This window comes from Centroberyx gerrardi, chromosome 1, assembly GCF_048128805.1.
Source record: "Centroberyx gerrardi isolate f3 chromosome 1, fCenGer3.hap1.cur.20231027, whole genome shotgun sequence".
NCBI lineage: Eukaryota > Metazoa > Chordata > Actinopteri > Beryciformes > Berycidae > Centroberyx > Centroberyx gerrardi.
In genome coordinates, this window is record NC_135997.1 from 21257433 (window position 1) to 21281814 (window position 24382).

At 42.9% G+C, this 24382-nt stretch overlaps 1 protein-coding gene across 1 annotated transcript in view; it reads right to left on the minus strand.

Moving 5' to 3' along the window:
• The window catches only part of ush2a (Usher syndrome 2A (autosomal recessive, mild)), a 242629-nt gene that overhangs the window by 22998 nt on the left and 195249 nt on the right, over positions 1 to 24382 (minus strand). Inside the window, exons 70-74 of the mRNA XM_071921972.2 lie at positions 22847 to 23004; positions 13931 to 14089; positions 13397 to 13559; positions 11765 to 11982; positions 11203 to 11339 (exon numbers count right to left, since the gene is read on the minus strand). Coding sequence (XP_071778073.2) covers positions 11203 to 11339; positions 11765 to 11982; positions 13397 to 13559; positions 13931 to 14089; positions 22847 to 23004 — 835 coding nt within the window. The remainder of the gene's footprint in view (positions 1 to 11202; positions 11340 to 11764; positions 11983 to 13396; positions 13560 to 13930; positions 14090 to 22846; positions 23005 to 24382) is intronic.

Here is a 24382-nt window from a genome sequence, read left to right on the forward strand (position 1 = left end):
GAAGAAAGCAATCTATTCAATCTTTTATTTCCTCATTCCCCTCATTCTGTCTTTATTTCTCTTTGGTGTGTGAGCTGAGCGATGGCAGGAGTCCCCTGGACAGTGTGTGTGTGTGTATGTGTGTGTGTGTGTGTATGTGTGTGTACAGTATATAAAAGAGTTCCAAATGTACATATGTGTACCTTGAACCTTGTGCACATGTATGTGTGTCCCTATCAGTGAGTTTGTGTTTGTGTGTATGAGCATGGATCCCTGTGTGAGCGCAGGTTCTTAAAAGCATGCGTCGTCACGTGTGTGTGTGTGCGTGTGTGTACATATGCATGCATCCCATGAAGCAAGCACCTGCATGCATGTGTCCCTAGCAGTGTATGCATGTGTGTGTATTCCAAACAAGCGCACATCTGTGTATCTATGCATGTCTCCCTAAAAGCATGCATGCGCGTGCGTGTGTGTGTCTGTGTGTGTGTGATATTCAGGTGGACAGGCATGGTGCGGCCGGGGGGACAGTGTGTGATACTAATTAAGAATAACCATGTGTATTTGTCAGAAGAATTATGCTGATTATCTCACAGAGGCCCCAGCACTGGGCCCCGCAGAGAGACAGAGAGACGGACCAACATTAGCATATGGTGGCTACACACACACACACACACACACGCACGTGCACACACACACACACACACACACACTCACACACACGCAGGTGAACGTAAACTGAGTATCTAAGAACATACATAAAAGAACCATGTGTAATGATAGGTGAATTGGGTCCAACTGGTCTGCCTCAGGGACGTTTCTCTCCTCTGGCCTCTCTGCTCTGTCATATTAAGTACTGGAGAGATAATAAAGCACTGCACTGTTTCACCTTTTCTTATGTGTTTTTTTCTTATGTGTTGTTTTATTTCCTGTTTCAGTGTTGTAGGAGAACATGCCATGGTCAGATTTGATTCAGTTTGATTCAATTCAATTCAATTCAATTCAGTTCAATTCAATTCAATTCTTTAGTCCAGTCTAGTCTATTAGTACAAGCTGTGCCCAGGCCAGCCCTGTGAGAGCAGTAATTGTTTTCGGAGGTTTCTGAGGTGAGCCAGTGCACCACACACTGCTCTCTCGCGCCCCATGCCAAGCTCTCAGGCCAAGTCTGTGTGTGTGTGTGTGTGTATATGCTTGTGTGTGTGTGTGTGTGCCTAATTCAATGCTGCTGGAACAATTGCCCTGTGTCTGTTTGTAAATGCCCTGCATGTGTGTCCCTGCTAGTCAGTGTGCATTTGACAAACACTGGCACACACACACACACATGCAAGCACACACACACACACACACACACACACACACACACACACACACACACAGACATGCACACAGTGCCATTAGGCATGTGTTTTGTCTGTGGCCAGCACAGAGGTAGAGAGGGGAATGCGGGGGTCTGGAACAGGCATGCCCACTTCACACCGGCAGCCATGATTGGCTTTGGCGGCTCCAGACCCCAGGAACAGTATGTGCGTGTGTCTGTGTCTGTGTGTGTGTGTGTGTGTGTGTGTGTGATGGGCCCAAAGACTGGTCAACAGATTTCAGTGAGTGAGGAATGGCCACAAAGAAAATGAGTGAGCATGTTTGTGTGTGTGCGTGTGCCTGTCTATGTATACATTTTTATTTAACCTTTACTTAACCAGGCAGGCCAATAAAAGGATACACCAAGACTTTTTCATTTGAGGAAAAATATTTTTCTCCAGGGCTGGTTTTTCAATTGATTGACGATTGGTAAAACAACCAAAACAGGAATGATGCTGTAAGAACATTTTCCAATGAAGGAAAAAAAATATGTACCTTGTGTGTTCTACTGTCCTATGAAAATCCTCTAACTCCAATTTTGACATTTTCCTGTCCTGCCTGTCCTGTTTTTTGTCATTGTTTTAACTGGGTTTAACCGTGAGGCCAATACAGAGCCATAATCAAAAGTTGACAGTCTTTTGCTTCAAATCAGTCTGTTGATTTGGAATCTACGTATATCACACTGAAGATGTGTCAGTGGTAAACCAACCAACAAGCCCCAATGCCTTAGTTGCTGACTGTAGTTCTTTATTAGATAGATGTCTTAACACACTAGGGAGCAATGAAATTGCGCTAACAATTTAGTCATCAGTCTTTTTCTTAAAGGTGCATTAAGCAATCTATGACTTTCATTGACCTTGATGAGTCAGACTTCTCTCCACATTTGGTTTGAGTACTGTCAGTGCAGCAGAAAGGAGCTTTGAAAACTAAAGTTAAAGCTATAATTCTACAATTTGCTTCAAATTTGCTCGCATGTGTTTGTAATGGTGTTTGTAAAGAGTAACTTGACACTTTTTAGTTATTTAGTTACAAGCAACACTCGAGAGTTAACATGAGTGCAGTACAAAGACTGGCATACTGCCCCTGTTCACCACTGGTTTCCACTGGACACACTGCTGTCACTGTAGGTAAGGACAAGTAATTAATCAAGAATCTACGACAGGCCGTGATATACTGAAATTAAATCAGAGTTAAGGTGCATTGTCTGCAGCTTTTGGTTTAGTCATACAAACTGCATTCCAGTTTAGTGGTAATTCATCTACCTAACCTGTATTTTATCTGCCTAATACTTGTATACCAATGCTCAGTGCTCAACACAACAACTCTTTATTAAACTGGAAAGCAACCCGTATCATTTTTGAGGTAAAGACAGTAAAATTGCAATCACTTGTGAGAAACCCCCCCATCACCACCACCGCAACAACCACTGCACATGCATTCCTCCAGAGTGGAATCGACTCAGCCATCACGGGTATACTAAACTCTCTCTTCCTCTCACACACACATACACACACACACACACACACACACACACACACACACACACACACACACACACACACACACACACACACACACACTCAGAATTCCTCTAGAGTGAGGTCCATCATGTCATGGTTGCTGTACTAAACACCCATTAAGACGAGTGGAGAGCACTAGACTAGATGATGTGGCCTCTTCAGAGACAGACACACAATAACACACAACCTGTCATTACTGAGAGAAAGAGAGTGAGTGAGAGAGAGAGAGAGAGAGGGAGAGAGAGAGAGAGAGTGAGAGGGAGAGAGAGGGAGAGGGAGAGAGAGAGAATAACCTAAAAACTATCACTTGAGAGGAGAGGGAAACAGACAGGGAGAAAAGCGGCGGGGAGCCAGAGATGGAGAGAGAGAGAATAACGTAAAAACTGTAATTTGAGAGAGAGCTAGAGAAAACCAAGATGGAAATGTAGAGATGGAGAGAGGAATGAGCAAGAGGGAGCGAGAGAGGGAGGAGTTGTGGTAAGGATGAGGAGACGGAGTGACAGAGAGCATGTGAAAGATTGCAGTGAGGAGAAGAGGGAGTGTTGCAGCCTGATTATTTGGCTGTTTATGCAGAATGCTGAGAGCCCTCCAATCAGAGTTGGAGACCTGTAACTAAGGGGTCTGATAGGCCGAGGGCCTAACGAACTCTACGTCCCCCTCTCCTTATCCTCTCCTCTCATCCTTCCTTCCTCTCTTCACCCATCCCCTCCTCTCCTCTCAACCTCTTCATCCCTCTCTCCTCACCCTCTATCCACTCTTCTCTGCATGTCTACCTCTTCTTTCCACTCCTTTGTTTCCCTCATCTGTTAAAGGGTGTCACCAAGCACAAGGGCAAAGCCTTCTCGTTCCCATTTCTCTGGCTACTCTCTCTCTATCCCTTGCTCCCTCTCTTCTGTGGTTAAGAGATGCAAAGAGGAAAATAGAGCAATAGAGAGAATCAGAGAGGGATAAAGGCAACAAGTGGAGTAAAGCTGTTGCCCAATCATGTGTCCATGCCACTGTGTACTACAGTATATGTTGTTTAATTTACACATTTAACCTTGACTAAAGCATGTAAGTCCAGTTTGAAGTCCAAAATATCAATACAACAAGTTATGTAGTAGTGTATGTTTTCTATCATATATATATTTTATGATTGTACATCCTGGAGGATCGATATCCCCTGGAGGAATAATACAGATTTCTACCACTATGACTGTCATTTCTACCTTTCTAAACAAAACGTATTATTACTATATCATCATATTTCTCTTGGTGCATGGTTCCACTTTGGGGGGAACTTGGTTTGCAAGAGAAGGTCTGAAAACAGTCTAAATCAGACAACTTGCGGTTACAGTTGAAGCCACTTCACATGGTCAATGTGTGATGCAAATCCCTGCACCTTAGATGACAGTATTTTGGGTGATGTTGTGTCATGCTTTGATACACTTTATAGAGACAGCAAAGAAACTGAACTGCTTTAACTTCTAGACAGGCTCTCTAACCAACATGTATTCTGCTGTAACTAAGATGTGATAAGGCCATGGTGAGTAACCTGGCTCCTTCTCTCTTTCTCCTCCTCTCGCCTTTCCTAATGACCTGGGAGTACTTCCTCATTTCGACCCTGTTTTCCAACTTTATACATCTGCACGCACACTACACGTTCTGTTTGAGGACCATGAATTCTGACATATTTATTTTGTTCGATTTCATAACTGCATTCTTACGTTAGAGCTCCACTACCAGCGCTGCGTCGCGTTGCCATCAGCGTTGCGCCAACATGACGTTCTCCCTGCATCTTTCACTGCTGGTAAAGGAATCATTGGTAAAGGAATCGTTGGCTGACGGCTGATGGCAATGCCTGACGCCCGATGGCTGTAGTGGAGCAGGGCCGTTACTGTGCACACCCATGCACACCCATGCCTTCCAACCTGTGCCAGTCTGAACACACATGTGCCGACATATGACACACACATTTGCATTCTGAAACTGTCCGTCTGAACTCATACTATGCATTCAGACCATGCATGTCTCTACACACCGGGCCTTACGACTGTGCCCATCTAATCACTCAACACATACGCAGACCATTGATGTCCATGCACACGCACCACATATTCTGAAAATGCATGTCCGTACACACGTACATGCTCTCCAACTGTGCATGTCTAAACACACACATTCCGCCCGCGCAGGCCTATACACACACACACACATTCTGAAACCTCATGTCGGCTTTGAGACATGGTTCGCCGGCTGGCCCTCGCTGTCCCGCGCTCTCTGACGGGCTCTTAATGGTAAACTAACAGATTGTAAACATGCTGCTAGCTCTCTCTCTCTCTCCTCACTCCCTATCTTCATCCCTCTCTCTCTCGATCTCCATCCCTCTCTCTTTCCTTTCTATTTGTCACCCCCCCCCCCCACCACCACTTCGCCTCCTTCCCACTCCTGTTCACTCCACCCTTCTCTCCCCATCCATTCCTCTGTTTCTCTCCCTCCATCTCTCTCTCTCTCTCTCTCTCTCTCTTTTCCTGGGGTATTTTTTAAACAATGTGTCCTTCATGTACGGTTGGTTACGGGGCGTACAGAAGGACATCATTAGCGCTGGTGGTTAAGCTGTAATTTACACCATTACCGAGGTAGGGGCCATTTTTATTGCCTAGTAAATTTCAGCTCTGAAATATTTAGACCATATGGCTCAATTTGTGTAATAACCTTAATTTCCAAGCACCCTTCAGCTCCCTTCAGCGCCGGCTGTTGTTGGCGGATGGCAGAGCGGCGCGTGTGCACGTATGTGTGTGCACGTGTAGGAACACATACACACCAACACACATTCACACACACCCACACACATACACAGAAACATGCGCATAACAAAAATGTTAACACATGCACATACTCTACGCATAACCTCTCTCATACACACACACTACGCGCTATCTCTCTCTCACACACACACTCTTACTCACTCATTCATTGACACACGCACACACACACACACACACGCACACACGTACGTACGCATGGCGGTAGCAGATTAATAGGGTGTCAGCTTGTGTTTGGGTGAGGGAGCGTCAGGCGTCGGCCAGATGGTTCTCGGGGATGATGACTGTCAGGGGTCCTGCTCTGATCAATGGGATGTATTAATACAGCACACACACCCACACACACACACAAACACACACACACACACACCCACACACACACAAACACACACGCACAGAGACACAAATTGTTGCACATAACTAACACATACGCATGCACACAGACACACACGCAAGCATATTCAGACATATGCAAGCACATACAGTAACACACAAACACACACACACACACGTATATATGTATGCACATGGTCTCCCTTCACCAGGGTTCCCAGGGGCCACAGCGTAACATCTGGAAGAGCCAAGGGAGGGAGGAGAGGCGAGATAGAGTAAAGGAGGCGAGAGGGAGGGAGGAAGCAGGGAAAAAAAGGGAGGCGAGCAGGGAGAGGAGGGGGAAAAAGTGGGTGGAGGGAGAGGAGGAGAGGAAGCGAAAGATGGAAGGGAGGAGAGACGGGGTGAATAGAAGAAGGGAAAGAGGGGTGAGTGGAAGAGGGGAAAGAGGAGAGAAGGGAGGTAGGGAGGAGACAAGAGAGGGATGGAGGAAGGAAAGTGGAGAAAAAGGGAAAAGAAAAGAGTGGAAGGGAGGTGAGGTGAAAGAAAGTGGTAAAAGAGGTGAGGCAAGGGGGCAGAGGGAGGAGAAGGAACCGGGGAAACGAAGATATAAGAGGGGAGGAGGAGGAGAGGAGAGGAGAACGGGGAGGGGATCACAGAAGGGAGGGCAGGAGGGATTGAAGGAGAGGGAGAAAATGAGAGCAGGCAGGGGAAGGTGGAAGGGCTGGGGGGTGGTGAAGGATGAGAGCAGAGGGGGAGAAAGGAGAAGAGGAAGGAAACGGGTGAGAGATGGAAGAGAGGGGGAGGACTGTGGCGGAGGCAGGAGGAGAGGGGCAAGAGTGGGAAGCAGAGGTTGAATTTTGACTTGCCCACTAAAGCCCTTGGCAAGAGTTTCTCAGCCGGGGTGGGAGCAAAATGATCCTCACTGGCCAGAATTTGAATGGGGTCTAATGGAGATGGTATGGAGATGGCAGCCAAATAACCTTGCCAGGCATGTGCCCAAAATCCTTAAGTTCATTCTAGGCTGAGAGTTCACTCGCCCCAACCAGAGAGGAAGAGGCAGAGTGGAAGGAGGGGAGAAGGAAAATATGTACTGTATGTGAGAAAAGAGGAAGTGAGGGCAATGGGGAGGGGTCGATGGACAGCAAAACAGTGGGGAAAGAAATGAAATCAAAAAGAGAAAGTTGGGGCAAAAGAGGGGTAAGAGAACTACACTGAAGAAAGGCAACCTGACAAGATTGTGTGAGTGACTAACATGTCTGTCAGGAGGGTGTAAGGCATGGAGAGTAAATGTATGTGTGTGTGTGTGTGTGTGTGTGTGTGTGTGTCTGTGCCAGGCGGTGCGTGGGGGTCTAGTGGGGCGGACCGCCTGCGCTTCGTACCCTCATTCCGTCCGATCGCCATGACGACCCCATTAATCAGCCAAGCTGGCACGGAGCAGGGCTCCCAGCCCAGCCTGAGATCAATACACACACACACACACACACACACACACACACACACACACACACACACACACACAGAGTCACACACACACACACACACAGAGTCACACACACACATACAAAATAATAAATCCATAAACTAAGAAATTTTGAGCAAAGGAAAACAGGAGAGACACAGTGAACATGAGAGAAAAAGAATAAGTTCAGTAAGTAATAATGAAGAAGCAATGATAAACCAGGAAAATAGAGAAAGACAGAATGCAGAGAGAAGGAGAGGAGGGGAGAAAAAGAAAGGAGGATAGAAGAGATACAATAACAGGATGTGACTACAGAATATGGAACATGATATGAAACAATGAAAGAGAAGGGAGACAAGGGGAGAGCAGACATCAGATGGGAGGGGAGAAAAGAGGAGGAAAGAGGAGAGGAGGAAAAGAAAGAGAGACAAGAGGGCGATGAGAGGAAAGGAAAAGGAGGAGAAGAGATGACAGTAAAATTAAAGTTAATGAAATTAGAGGAGAGGAGAGGAGAGGAGAGGAACAGACAGGCTCAACAGTTGTCTACAGTGGAATCAATGTACATCAGAGTGCCTGATATTGGCACCATACAACTACTGTTACACTAGCTGCCAAATATTGACACCTTACCTTAGACAACTACAGTTATGTTACTCTAGCTGCCAAATACTGACACTGACAGCTACGGGGTGTTGCAACAGCTGCCAGATACTGCTCCTGGATCATAATCATGAGAAGGATCCCACCTCCCATAAACCAAAATTTGGAACATGAGTGCGCACATATTTTGAAAATCCAGACAGAAAGTCACAATGATTTTGTGTTAATGGAATAAGACACACTTTTATATGTGTATTTTTCTATATATGTGTATTTACATAATAGATATGTATAACATTTCTGAGGATGCTGGTCTCTATTTAAAACCTAACAATCCTAAATTTGCCATTACACTGGATCTGCTGCAACTATCCCTAATGATATTTGACTAGTGTAAGAGTATGTCATTATGATTATCAAGTGGACATCTCTAATCACACACTCTGTTCAACTCTGCTATTTTTTCCCTTGCTCAAAGGCAGTTTGACGGTATTTGGTGTTGAGATTTGACAGATTTCTTTGAGATGGTAAAGTCACAATGCATGGAAAGCATGATCAGCTTGGGATCTTCAGCTCTACACACTGTAGTTATACCCAGCTATCCACATTAACATTATCAAGGCCAGGCTATGGTCAACTGATAGCTGTGTTGAATTTTAGAATTTAGAAATATCACAGCTTTCAAAACTTCCCTCCATGACTTTTCTTGGACTCCTGAATTATATTTACTCCTTTCAGTTGACGGCTTGTTGGCTGTCTCTTAGACCCCCAAGATCCATTGGCCGTTGTAGTGTTAAACATCTGTCCAACATGTCAAAAACCAGTCCAGTTGTGCTTTGTTAAAACATTACTGCCAGCAGAAATCCTGCTTTCTTCAGCTTTACTCAGTCACTTTGCTTCTCTCATTCTTTCATTGTGTATTTCTAAACAATGGAGCGCATGTGGTGAGGCAACCGCATGACAAATGACTGCCACCAAAATAAGTCTATGCCATGTCAATGAGCCTCACACACACACACACACACACACACACACAGAGCGTTCCATATCAATGAGAAGGTGAAAGGTCTCCATTTACATCTTGTATTAATTATGAGTGACAAGCCAAAGGTCACCGAGGGAGAAGAGAGCGGCCACATGTATGGACAGAATATAGATCTACACTTCTGCCTCTCTCTTTTCCCTCTCTCGCTGTCTTCCCTCCTTCCCCCATCTATCACTCTGTCTCCCCTCTCGTTCCTTCACTCGTTTTTTTCTTCTCACCCTCTCTCTCTCTCTCTCTCTCTCTCTCTTCTCTTGTTTTTGGTCTCACTCATTATGTCTCTCTTTCCCTATTTCCTTCTCCCTGAAACCTGCAATATCACCACTCCTGAAACTAACATGTGCTATGTGGAGATTTAATTGAGACATAATGATATAAACCAATATCCACACACGCGGGCCAGCTGTGTTTCTGTTTTCACTTCTTTTCTGAAGCTTGTTGTCAAATTCTGCTCCAGAACGAAGCTGTTCCCTGTCCAGTAGCTTTTCAATTTTTTTAAAACTAGCTTGGCATCTCCCTCACTGTTTAAAAGTGTCTCTCACCCACTCCCAGTCCTGAAAAAAATTCTCCTAATGGCAGAATCAATAAGCGAGCGAGTAAACTTGTCACCCTCTTCACTTGTCATTGTGGGACACGTAACCTTCAGTGGGAGAAAGTTCTGGCAACGCGAGACTGGTAACCGGTGACACTTCTCCGTAGGTTTAGCTTAGCTATTAGCATCTAGCCTTCCGTTTGTCCTTCGTAGGCCTCCGTAGTCCAGTAGCTTTGCTGTGTGTTATTTCTAAATGTGTTGCGGTTTCCGTCGCCCTCTAGTGGTCAGAAAATTTGGCTTATTGCAGCTTTAACACTGTCTATTGTTCTTTCTTCTGCCTATATCTATCGTTCTCTTTCCTTCCCTCCTTCTCTCTTTCCTTCTTGCCCTATCCATTTCTCTCTCTTAATTCCTTCCTCATGTCCATCTGTCTGACTCTATTTTCTATTTTTCTTGTCCTTTCTTTCTTTCTTTCTTTCTTTCTTTCTTTCTCCTTGCTGTTTGACTGTTACTCTCTCTTTCTCTCCTGTTTTAATCTCATTTTGTAAACTATAAACACAAACAAACACAAATTTGTTTGGACTAGGTGGAACTTGTATATGAGACTCAGTTTGAACTTTTCATATACACACACACACACACACACACACACACACACGCACACATACACACAGACAGGTGAGTGGTGGCGTGCAGAGAGGATGCTAGCTAGTGTTGGCGAGTGTCCCGTTGCGGCGTTGGGTGAACTTAGCTTGCTTACTGAGCTGCCAACTCATATTTAGACTAGATGACAGCTGTTAACGGTAGGTGCGCGTGTGTATGTGCGTGTGTATAAGAGTGTGTATGTGTGTGAGTGAATGTGTCTGTTAGTTTGTGTGTTATGTTAGTCTATGTTTGAGTACGTGTGCATGTGTGTGTTTTCATTCATTTATGTGGATATGTGTGCATGTCCATGTCTATGTATGTGTGTGTGTGTGTGTGTGTGTGTGTGTGTGTGTGGTTATATTCATGTGTGGGGGCTTGCTTAGAGTTATTCCCTGTGTTGGAACGTTAGGCATGAAACAGTGGCAGGGAATTGTGGGAAGGGCCCTGGAGGAGAGTGGGCTATGGGCAGTTTGTGTGTGTGTGTGTGTGTATGTGTGTTTGTATGTGTGTGTGTGTGTATGTGCATGTGCCTTCAGGCCCCTCACTGGCAAACAGATGGCACCAGCACCACAGGCAGAGTCCAACATTCTTCACATGCATCGGCAATGACAATACACACATACATACACACACACACACACACACACACGCACATATTCTATATATTGTACATATATTTAAAATTTTTTCTTAATTTTACACGTATACTTCTTAGATGTGTGTTTGCATGTGTTTCGACGCATGTGTATAAGTTTTCATACATGTGAGCAATCTTACCAATACATATAATGGATGGCAGCATTAAACAACATGTGATCAAGGAGGAGAGAGGAGACAAATGCATGTGTGTGTGCATGATGTATGTGTATATCTTTCCAGCCATCCAGTATTAACTGTGTGTGTGTGTGTGTGTGTGTGTGTGTGTGTGCAGTTACCTCTACAGTGAGAGCAGTAACAGTAGATGAGTTGAGCGTTGGGTCCTGTTGGTGTTTCTTGTAAACCAGTCTGTAATGGGAAATGAGGCCGTTGGGGTGGTGCGGTTCACTCCACTTCAGATGGACTGAGTATGCACCTGTCAAAGCGTGCGCACACACACACACACACACACACACACACACATACACACAGGTGTATATGTATATGTAAAGACAAACAAGACTAGTTACCCACTGTTGTTGCAGTGAAAGTAATATTTTATTTTATTTTCAGATTAGAATGCAAACCACTTTATAAGGGATTCTTCAGGTAGGCAACTAAAACAGTCCTAGTGTTAAAGTTTCAGTTCAGTGGGCCTCCCAAGCCTCCCTGGGAAAAAGATGGTTCATTCTCAAAACTAAAAATGGAATTTTTTTCTGGAAAAAAATACAGCATTTATCTAACTTTTAGCTGTATTTACTATGTATTGGCACATGTATTGTAAGCTAACTGTAACAATGGTACAATCCATGTATAATCCATCTTAACTTTAGCAATGTACATGTGCCTTGGTAAACTCACTGGTGGGTGTGACAATGGGAGGGGCCATATCTTCTGGCCCTGCCTCCAGGGTGAGGGCTGAAGCCCATTGGCTGAGAACTGAGCCTTTGGAGTTGTGGGCGCGAACCCTGTACTGGTATTGGCTGAAAGGCCGCAGGGCGTGGCTTGCGTCGATGAACTCTAGCGGCCCATTGGACCAGATGAAAACCAGCAGCTCCTCCTCTGTTCCTACTGGACGCCTACAACGAAATGAGTACTTGGATCAGCGAATCAAACTTTTTTAAATTCCTTACAAAAGGTACAAATAAAACACATAACATCAAACAAGCAGGATACCAAAGTCTTAAGCATCATGTAGAAGTCACCGGCTGATGCAAGCACATTGATGTCTTGGTAAGCTCCTTTGTCTCTATCTCTGTGGCAGGTGCTTGTGATTGTGCGAGGGTTTTTTGAGTGTGTGTGTGTGTGTGTGTGTGTGTGTGTGTATGTGTGTGTGTGTGTGTGTGTGAGAGAGAGAGAGAGAGAGAGAGAGAGAGAGAGGGAGAGAGAGAGAGATGTTATTTTCCCATTTTATCCAAGTCCCTGTCTGCCTGAGTCTGATCATGCCAGGTGTGTGTGTGTGTGTGTGTGCGTGTGTGTGTGTACCGCTATGCTAATGCATGTTTCCTGAGGACTTAAAGGGCTTAGTCTGGTCTGACCCTGCATACAGATCACACACTCTTTGGTCAACAAGCAGGCCATGACCTTCAGCATGCATTAACACACACACACACACACACACACAAATACACACACACATGGAGATTAGTAAGCAGACAGTTATCTCCATTGCCTGAAGATGCATCACCTAAACTTCTATTATCCACTAAAAATATTCAAATTTTTTATCACTAAAACAATACCAAATACAGCTTAATACCTAAACCACTTGGCATATATGGAAGTTCTGGTTTACTGGATAGAACTGTACAGAGAGAAAGGAAAGACGGAGTAGAAGATAAGAATACATGGGTATGGGTATCATAGACTTTAAAAAAAGATGGACGTAGTGAGTGTGACGTCACCCATAAGTTTCTGAAGGGCCGTTTTGAAGCCAATAGTTGGGGTCTACGAGCGCCGCCATGTTGACAGTTTTTGGAGCCGGAGCAGTCAGAGTGAAGCCAGGAGTTTCCCACAGCGCCGCCTGCTATTGGTCCGTGATCGGCGACCTGCGCGATCACTGGACAGGCGACCTGTCAATCACTCGGAAAACAACCCCATTTTATAACCGTTATATCCCGTTAATGACGCAATTATTTAGAAAATCGCCATATGGACACATATTAGAAGAAGTAAAATTAGCTACTGAGACCATAATCTTGTGTCGAAAAAATTTATTGACTTTACATTTTGAGTGAGAAGTTGGGCTGTGGTCCTACTGACTTGAATGGAGTTGGGCGGGATTTAGAGTCTTTTTGGAGCCGGCCTCTAGCGGACATTAGAGGAACTGCAGCTTTCAGCCACTTCCTGATTGGCTTAAAAATTCATGCGTGGTTTTGGCCGCTTGGTATGTATGTGCATTTGAGTATGTGTATGCAACTGCGTGTCTATACTGTATGTCTCAGTGTAGCACATCTGTCTTCATTTGTGTTTGTGTGTGTGTGTGTATGTTACCTGTATATATAGTAGGAGGTGATGAGTCCATTGGGTTTATGGGGGGGGGACCACTGGATCTCCAGGACCTTGGCTCCAGCTGCCTTCACTGTGGGGGGGGGCAGACCTTCTGGGGGGGCCTCAAAAGTCCGAGCATACACACCCTCCCCTACTCCACACCCGTCTGAAAGCAGGAAAGAGGGAGGAGGTGCCACACCACACACATTTCCACATTTTCGTTTCATGGAAGAACAAGATCAGATTTACAAATGTTGCTGGCAAAGTTTGCCGTGGTTTTTCAGACCCTTTCAAGAGAGTTTTAAGATACTAATAGCTGCAGAAATTACATGCCAAGCACAGATAGTGTTGTACAAATGCAGCTCCATGCTGAACTCATTCAGTCCTTCAACTAAACAGAGTATGCTGAACATGTGTGACCTAAATGAGACTTTGTGCGATGTGATATGTGTGATGAGGTTTGATTGCTGCACAAATAATTTTCTCATTGAGGATAGTAGAACTTTCAAATGTAATTGAATCTAATGGAATACCCACCAATCTGACAGGCCTGCACTCTGATGTAATAGGTGGTGAAAGGCTCCAGACCCGTCACGCTGAGGTGCAGGTTCTGCCCAGCTAGACGCGTTATGGCCGTGTCACTTCCTGGGTTCAACAGGATGTTGTAGTTTACAGGCTGGCTGCTGTTGAACCAAGCTGGGGGAATGGAAAGACACACAGGATATCGTCACTTTTAGGATGTGATATTATTTACTTCACTGAATTCATAGCTGAAATGGAAAATAGTGATAGGATTAGTGATCTAATTTCTTTTAATCCAATCTCAATGGTGAATATTTGCAGGACTGCAGACTGTTGATCAAGCTGAGCATGAGCTCATTTATACGGTGGCCGACGGGTACAAACGCACTGCAAGGGCCCAAAGCAATTGTATTAAGTGAAATACGCTGCAACTTCAGAAATGACGCAAATTCAAATACATTTGAAAATCCAAAGCAAATTCAACAACGGAAACGTGCTGCAAAAAAAGAAATGCACCGCAGAATGCCAAAGCAAGAAAGGAAACGTGATGCAAACTCAGAAACAATTAAAATTGAATAATACATGCAAACCAAACATGAATTATAGAAAATTATTTTCTTGAGTGTGGTAAACCATGACAAAGTTTGATAGTGTGCAGGTATAAATGAGTGTCTCACCCCTGACTGACTTAAATTTGCCTCTTGATGGCCATGATGTTGTGGCAAAAGTGCCGTGGTAAAAACAGAAACATTAACATCTAACATTTAACATCTAAAATCACTTGTTATAATGCAACAAGGTAGTGAATTCTCATTGACTGTGATAGTAGCTCCTTCTGCTTTGTAAGGTTATGAATGTAGCGATATATAACTTCCTAAAAACAGATCTCTCTGCTTATATTTTTGTCTTTAAACCCATTGATTCACTGCCGTCACATTCCTGGCACTCTGGTCTCACAAACACACAAAATCACAGAAATGTATGCATGCAGAAACACACACACACACACACACACACACCTAGACTTTGTTAATATTCTCGCCGGAGGTTTTTCCATAATTCAGGCCAACTGTATTGTGATGGGTTATTCAACATTCATGAACTCTGGATATCTAGAGAACGAACTGATTACCAGACAAATGAAAGACTTCAATTATTCACCCCCCAACTCACATACGCACACACACCCACACACACCTCTGATTTCAGCACATGGAGCGTTTTACACTGGCACACTTTGGCTGCATTAACACACTTTCAGACAGTCCACACACACACTCATGGATATATATAGGTGTGCACGCACACACACAAGCACACACACATACACCAGGGTCATATTGCATCTCTCTTTGATCAGTGTGTTGCTGCCATAGAGGTTTAATCGTCACAGTGATCCTTAAGTTCTATTATTTACAACCAATCAGCTGCTTTGCCATCCTCTACTTCACACACATCACACACACATACGCATATGCACACACATACACTTGAACATCCACGCAAATGAATACACATATGCACACATGCAAAAGAATGCATGCACACATGTACAACCAACCACATACACACACACACACACACACAGCCAGAACATGTGCACACACAGACACACACAAACACTAATATGGAAGAATTGATACTGATACTGAAACTATTGAGCGCCTTTTTAATAGCCATACGTCAGTGCCTTTGGCAGGCAATGTATGCATATGAAGACACAAACACCTGCGCATGTAAACACACATACACGCACACACACACATACACACTCACACATCGAGAGTCGAGAAGTCGAGAGCACTCCAAACTCTGGGCTCAGGGAGTTAACCAAGCGTGAGAACCCAGGCGATATTTCCCCTCCTTTAAAATCAACCCGTAATGACGATAGAATAGGCCTGCCTATGGAAATATCTCCACAATGACGTGCACACACACACACACACGCACACACGCACACACACACACACACACACACACACAAATGCACATGTATAAAGATGCATACACAGACACAGATGCAAATGTATACAGAAATACAAAGACACACACACAGGAAAGTGAAGTGTCTCTGCTAGCTGGCCATATAAACTGTTTCTGAGATCGGAAACCAGCCTAATGAGAGAGTAATAGTCAATGATAGATGGGTTAGGGCAGACAATCACTGCCCTATAAGCATGAAACCCAGCCCAGGGTGTGTGCGCATTTATGTGTGTGTCTGTGTGTGTATGTGTGTCCAGGTCCGGAGAGGCCAGAAGGTGAATGGAAAACTACTGGCGGCTTTTGTCTCTGCCTGACCTCTCTCTCTCTCTCTCTCTTTCTCAAAGGGAATTCATATCTCAGGAAAGAGTGATTCATCTGAGGAAAATATGTTTGTTACTTCTTTCTGGTCAGTTTGATGTGTCGTTTTTGTGGTGTGCTGATTATGGACTTTCTTCTACCTTGCACAGCTAAATCCAATGAATGTGACTGTGACTGTGACTGTTTTTGGAGTTTGGTCATTTCCATTGATTGGACAAGTGCTTGATTGCCCGACTCCCACATCTTTCAAATTCTTGTGAATTCACCACATGAAGAAATGTGCTTTTCTGGGGAATAACTTTGCGGTAAAGTATGAATCTACCCGTATTATGTATCCTCACACTCTTGAATAATATATTCTCCGCTGTATTAAATGTACATAGCCCTGAAGCACAGTACCATTAATATACAGTACAAAATACACTAGCATTTCTATAGTTTGTATATGTTGGCAGTATAATTTTTAGATGCGAAGCACTTCATGGATCCATAAAGTAACTCACTCACATACATATTCATTCATTCATTCACTCACTCACTCACTCACTCACACTCACTCACTCACTCACTCACTCTTTTTTTTTAACAATATATTTATTCATTTTCCGTTTGCACATCAAGTTGTACAATACAGTAACAATGACATAAATCTGCAAACACTTACAACCCCTTACCACCGACAAGGACACAAAAGGTTAGACATTCACAAGAAGAAACAAACATATAAACAATAATATCAGTAAATAAATGTTATATTATAGAATTATTATTACCAACACTGATATCATGTCTCAAAAAATAACGAAAAGGTCCCCAGACATCCTCAAAAACATTGAGTTTACCTCTAACAATGTAAGTTATCTTTTCCATCGACATGGTTGAGGCCATTTCTTTAAGCCACATTCCAATTCATGGTCCAGTAACATTTTTCCAGTTTAGAGCAATTTAGAGCAATACATTTTGCTTGTAGGATACACATGTCTATGAATTTATACTCTCTTCTATGCAAGTGAGGATTGTCAGGATACAGACCTAGAATAAACAGTTTAGGGTCCAGAGGTAGTTTCTTAGATAAAACGAGATCCATCATATGAATTACATCCTCCCAAAAGGTCTTAAGTTTCACACATTCCCAAATACAGTGAAACAGTGTTCTCATCACATTTAATTCATGTATCAGGAATTATATCATTGAACTTGTGCAATTTAACAGGGGTTATATATGTACGCATCAGCCATTTATATTGTATCAGCTTCAAGCTTGTGTTGACTGTCTGTCTCTGGGCCTCAGCACATGCCTCAACCCAGTCTTCTAAAGATATGTCCTCATCTATATCTTCCCTCCAAGCATTCAGTCTAGACTCAGAGGATTCATGAGAACCAGACACAAACAAATCATACCAAAATGAGATCAAACCCTTACGATAACAATGTCCTATGATTGCTACCTCCAAAGAGAAAAGGGCAGGCATAGGCAATGAATGTTTTGAGAAGAGGATATAAAGCTTCTAAGTTGAAGATATTTAAAGAAATGTTTTTTTGGAATATCATATTTTGCTGACACCTCTTCAAAGGACATATATACTTTGTTCTTGTATATATCTTGTATTTTATTTAACCCCTTTTCAGCCCATATCCGGAAGCCTGTGTCAGAATTACCCGGTTTAAAATTAACATTACCCCAAATAGGACTGAAACAGGTCAAGAAAGTAGTTACACCCAAATATTTACGAACAGCAAACCAAACATTAATCATATTCAGCACAACAGGATTATTTGTCTTTTTTCTCAGGTGTTTGAAATCTGCTGAGTACATGTATAGATGTAATGGTAAGCTTGGGTTAATGGAGCAAGATTCTAAATTCTCAGAGGAGAAATAAAACATGATGGATCTCAGTTGAGCTGCCCAGTAGTACCATTGAAGATTTGGACATTGAAGCCCTCCTCTATCATATGGCAGATATAATAAAGATAAACGTAGTCTGGGACGTTTGTTTTGCCAAATAAAGTTGGTAAACAATTTCTTCATTCTAGTAAACAAAGATGAGGGGGGAGGCAAAGGAATATTCTGAAATAAATAGAGAAATTTAAGGAGTATGTTCATCTTTAAAATGTTTATCCTTCCAATCAATGAAATAGGTAGAGATGTCCAACGTTCTATTGAAGTGGTAGTTGCTTCCAATACTGGGTCGTAATTCGTTGAGACAATTTTATTCACCTCAGGAACAATTTTTATACCTAGATAAGTAAAGCTCTCAGTAGGGTTGAACACAGAGGCACAAATGTTGGGTTTTTTCCTCTCTGACTCATTCAGCAACATTATAGATGATTTTGAATGGTTGATTTTATATCCAGAGATCTTTCCAAATGTTTCAATAAGATCTAGTGCAGGTATAGAGCTGTTTAGGTTTTTCAAGAACAAAATGACATCATCAGCAAAAAGAGCTATTCTATGGTCCAACTGACCTTGGATTCCAAAAATATTACTATGCATCCGTACAGCTATAACAAATGGCTCGATTGCTAAAACAAATAGAAGTGGTGATAGAGGACACCCCTGTCGACAACCTCTGGAGATGTCAAAGGGCTTAGACACCACACTATTGGTCAGGACTTCAGCTGTGGGCCTGGTATAGAGTAATCTGACCCACTTACAAAATGTATCCCCACAGCCAAAGCGGGCGAGAACCTCAAACAGATAGGGCCACTCCACCCTATCAAAGGCCTTCTCTGCATCCAGTGACAGAAGAGCAGTGTCCATCACCCCCCCCTCTGGCTGTGTAGGATATTGAGTACTCGCCTCACATTATGAAAACCCTGTCTGCGTAGGATAAACCCATTTTGGTCCTCTCCCACCATCCGAGGGAGCAGGCGCTCCAATCGCCTTGCCAGAACTTTACAAAGTATCTTTGTGTCTGAATTTAAAAGGCTGATTGGGCGCATGTTTTCACATTCCAGGCTTTCCTGGTTTTGGAAGTAATGCAATTAGTGCACCTCTCATAGATGTGGGTAGAAGGCCATCCTGGAAAGACAGGCGAAAGTAGTTTAGAATAAAAAATTTTATAAATATCTATAGGAATGCCATCTGGCCCCGCCACTTTTCCAGCCTGCATGCATCCAATTGCCTCAATGATTTCAAGCTTTGTCAATTCCCCATTTAGTGCCCTACTTTCTTCCTCTGAGATGCAGGGAATATTAAGACTATTTAGGAATTGTGTCTGCATGTCCAAATCGGGGGGGCATTCGAGCCATACATATACACATACGGGAGCCATACAATCTTTCATAAAATCCCATGAAGGTTTCATTAATCTCTGTAGGATCTACTATGGTATTACCATTTGGAACTTCAGTGAAATTGATAGCCCTTTCTGTCTGTTGTTGCTTGATGCACCATGCTAAAAGTTTCCCAGGTTTCTCCCCCTGGTCATAATAAGACTGTTTAAGTCTCACTATATTAGCGGCAGCTTTGGTAGCTGACAATTCATTATACTGTGATCGAAGTACAAGTCATTCTGCATGTGCATTTACAGAGCTGGGCCTGTTCTGATAGAGATCTCCTTCAAGTTTTTTTATCTTAAGGTCTAGTGTCTTCATTTCACACTGTGCACTCTTAGGGCCCTATCTTACACCCGGCGCAAAGCGGCACAAAGCGCAGCGCAAGTGTCATTGCTAGTTTCCGACCGACGCAGTTGTCATTTTCACGCCCAGCGCCCATGTTGTTTAAATAGCAAATGTACTTGCACCCATCTTTGCGCCCATGGGCGAGTTGGTCTTAAAATGAGGTGTGGTCAGGCGCGTTGTTGGCGCATTGCTATCTTGAGGCAGCGGAAAGCGACTGCGCCATTGACCAACAAAAACCTGGTCTAAAGTATTTTCCTGCTATTTAAAGGGCGTATTATTCAGATAGTAAGATGCGTCTCTCTCTCTCTCTCTCTCAAACACACACACACAACGTTACCATGCAAAATAGAAAAATAGGATCATCTACTATGAAAATTTGCACTTTACTTCATTTCTGACATGTATTTTGTTGCCAAATTGCCATATGCTTTCACCATTACGCAGTGCCAACTAGCAATTTGGATTTGGACACGCCCTAAATGCACTTGCGCCATGCGCTTTAGACCATGCGCCATGGATCATTTAAATAGGGCCCTTAGTCTTTGAGCTAGTAAAACTAATGATCTGACCCCTAATATAGGCCTTGAATGCCTCCCATCTTGTACTAGCAGATGTCTGGGAAGTATTAACTTCAAAATAAAGATCAATTTGTTGGCCCAAAAATTTTATGAAACTGGGGTCCAGAAGCCATCTTGGTTGAAAGCGTCATTTAGGGGGGTCATTCACTAGCTTAGCATCTGTGTAAATCAACGATACAGCTGCATGGTTGGAAATTATAATACTACCATAATGGCAATCCTCAATTTTGGAGACAAGTAATGCTGAAACTAAAAAGTAGTCAATGCGAGAATGAGTCTGACATGTGCTAGAATAACAGGAGTATTCTATAGCATTTGAGTTAAGGTGTCTCCATATGTCCAATAGGTTCAGTTCTTTAATGAAATGGTGTATTGTTTTTCTAGATTTGATATGGGTATTATCTAGGCCCGATGATCTGTCTCTCACCGGATCCAAAGTGCAATTAAAGTCACCAGCCATAATGTACTGTCCGGGGAGATTAGAAACTGTCAGTAACAGATTGTTATAAAATTTAGGGTCATCTTCATTTGGTCCATACACGTTTATCAGATTAAGCTTCTCAGACAAGAGAGTACCCTGAACAATAATATATCTGCCAGCAGGGTCCTTGACTATATTTTGGATCTGCAGAGGAACAGATTTATGAATAAGTATTATAACCCCTCAAGCATGAGTGGTATAGGAGGCTGACAAAACCTGTCCTTGCCACCTTCTTCTTATCTTTGAGATATCTCCACACAGCAAATGAAGTTCTTGCAGAAAAACAATTTTAGATTGCAAAATATGTATCCTGCTCATCACTTGTTTTACCTTTGTGATTTTGTTCAAACCCCTGCAGTTCCATGAGGTAAATTTCACCTTTACAGTACTAGACATAATGGATTAGATGGTAAAATATGCATTGATGAGAAACACACACAAAAGAAAAAAAAAGATACACAAAAACACATAAATCCCACATGGTGTCTATTTCCCCTGAACAGCCCTCCCTTCCTCTATACACAGAACAACCACTTATGGATGTAGCAGGTCCACACATGAGGAACCGTTTAGCGCTCGCTTTCTTTTTAATTTTCCCTTTAGCTCTCACTGCTTTCACCCAATAAGTACTAACCTCTTGAACCAATTATTCAAATGATGAACTATGCAACTTGTATGCAAAACAATAACTATGCTACTTACCTAGCCACACAACGAAAGACCTTTTAGGTATGTAATGTTATGTCACCTGGGGCCCACGTTGAAAAATTAAAGTATAGAAAAGAGTCCTATCTAAATCAGTCACCAGAAGGCGACACATGGGAAGATGATTCTGTGCCTCTGGATCCCCTTGTCTCATAGCTTCTGTCGCACTCCATCGTAGCCACGCTCACTCACTCACAGTTAGCCTATCTGCCCCTAGTGGCCGTTAGGAGGCATGGCAATTTGACACACTGAACCAGGATCATTCTCTCACCTCCTCTCTGCAATACTGCTGAACTGTGTAGGGTGCTTCGCGTTTATGACACTGTGTGTCCTTGGTAGACTAAAAAATGAGAATGAATCCTTGCAATTCTGTGGGTTTATTTTGAACAGTGATTGCTACAGATCTCTGATGGGGGACTTCTACATTAGGAAGTTAAGTTGAATCCAATCTACCATTTTGAAAACAGAAAGACTGCTTATAAACGCTTAATTGATCCATTCTGTCCGTCTGTGATGCATCGTTGTGGTGACCATGCTCAGCCACCACCCAATTACCCAAAATGCCGCAGTAAATCCTTGGCTTGGTGAGTTTGTGCGGTCAATGACAGAATAAATCAGAGTTTTGTGATTGGTTAATGAAGACAGACATCCAAACACCAATTACTATCTGCACTGAAAGGGTCCAGCTTATTCTGAAGCTGTAAATGGTTTGTTAATGTTTGTACTGTCTGTAAACAAATACCACAAAATGGTATTTTGAGATAAGGTGTGAAGTGAAAGTGGCAAGAGATTATTTTCCACCATCAAGTCCTATTCTTCAAAAATCTGTATAAACAAACTCATAGCTGATATGAATTTCACTACTGTTTTGACATTGTTGTTTTGGCTCTTGCATTCCATCTTTATTGGAGTTATTTATTTATTAATTTATACTTAGTCAAGTGTTACTCTACGTATGAGTGTCTAAATGTCTAAACTGTAAAATGTAAATGTGATACAGCCTGACACATCCTCTCTTTGACACTAGAGAGGTTTCTCCCCAAAAAAAAATCTGCATTGAAAAACATGAACAAGTCTATTCCAACGATAGAGACCAGAACCATGTGTCTAATTTGTGATGTCACACTGATGCAAAGGCTAAAGATGCTTCATTGAAAATAAATTGAGGACCATCCATCCATCCATCCATCCATTCATCCCTCACTCTGTATACATTTAAATTCTATTTAGACTTCTACTCACCAGGAGGGGTCCAGGCAAGAAAGATGGAGCGGGGGCCAGACACGGTGACATTGTGGGGAGGCGGGATCCCAGTGGGGCAGGAAACTGGTGTTTGGATGACGTATCTGTCACTCACACTGCTCCCACCCCCTGTACTGGCCTCCAGCTCATACACATACCTGAAGAGGGAGAGATGGAGGGAGGAAAGAGTGAGGTAGAGAGAGCAGGAGAGAGAGAAAAGGGACGAGGGAAGGAGAAAGAGAGAGAAGGAGAGAGAATGAGACCGACATGGTGTGAGGGAGGGTGGGGGAAGGAGAGAATATGTAGAAAGACAGAATTAAAAGCGTGATTTTACACAAAACAGTACTATTATACAGCAAACACTGTCATGTAAGAGGCATGCGTTAGACTATAAAGAAATTATTCTAATATATCCCAGAAATATCCTAAAATTTCTTTTAGTACATCATGTGTCAGTCAGCCCTATTAGCTATCACATAACATGAAAATTGTTTCTTTATTTGAATTACGTGATTCATTACATCATTTATTGTCATATGAATAGAACAAAAAACAAAAATGGAAGCACCAACTGCAATGTAAATAACGCACTCATCATTTCACTCATCACCTTTACCTGTAGCATTTGAAATATATTCAACTACTATGTCACCTAGATTCAGTCCCAGTCAGCAGTGCTCAGGTGTGAATGTTACAAAGATTGAGTTGATGACACTTTTTGAAGAAGTGGAGATGAAGATTACTACCCTAAATCTTGGTGGGGATTGGTAAACGAGACCAAATCTACGTGGACCAAATGGGATATAATGGGATATATATACAGTATATAACCAGAAGTGTGATGAAAAATACAGTGGAAACACTCATACAAGTCCCCGACCCTGCAGCGACCTTGCATCAGTACAGCACTGGCCATTTTTTGTGAATGTCACTCTATATATTGCAACAGAGAACTTGTGTCTCTACATGCACTTGTTGCCTCAACCCTCCTTGTTATGGCAAGAGCATAAAAGAGCACAACATTAGTAGTTTTTAATTAAGTCCTCTTCTGGGTGGAGCAACAGTACTGCAGTGGTACAGCAAGCATGCATGAAAAAAATGGTTCAATGGTGGATTCATGTCATTGCTGACAAAACTGTCCATTGACATTGCCTCAAAAATCCAGTGCATCATGGCCTCTAGTGTTGTGATTAATTGGTGAAGGGGCTAAACCTTTATGGCTGAACTTCTCTCTGTCAACCTCTGGAAAGACTCATAAAACTCATGGCCTCCTGCAACCCCCCTCCCCATTAAGATTCAAACTTCTGCATATGAAAGTGTGTGTGTGTGTGTGCGTGTGTGTGTGGGCACAGTAAACTCATACAGTGATGTGACTACACTTAAGGCCCATTCCTTCCCTCCTTCCTCCCTCTTTGTCCCTCTCTCTCTCATACACCTTTCTCTCTCTCTTTCATCTGTCTCCCTCCCTCTCTCGTCCCACTCTCTATCTCTCTTGCCAATGACATCATAAGATAGATTTCCCTTTTAAGAGCGTGT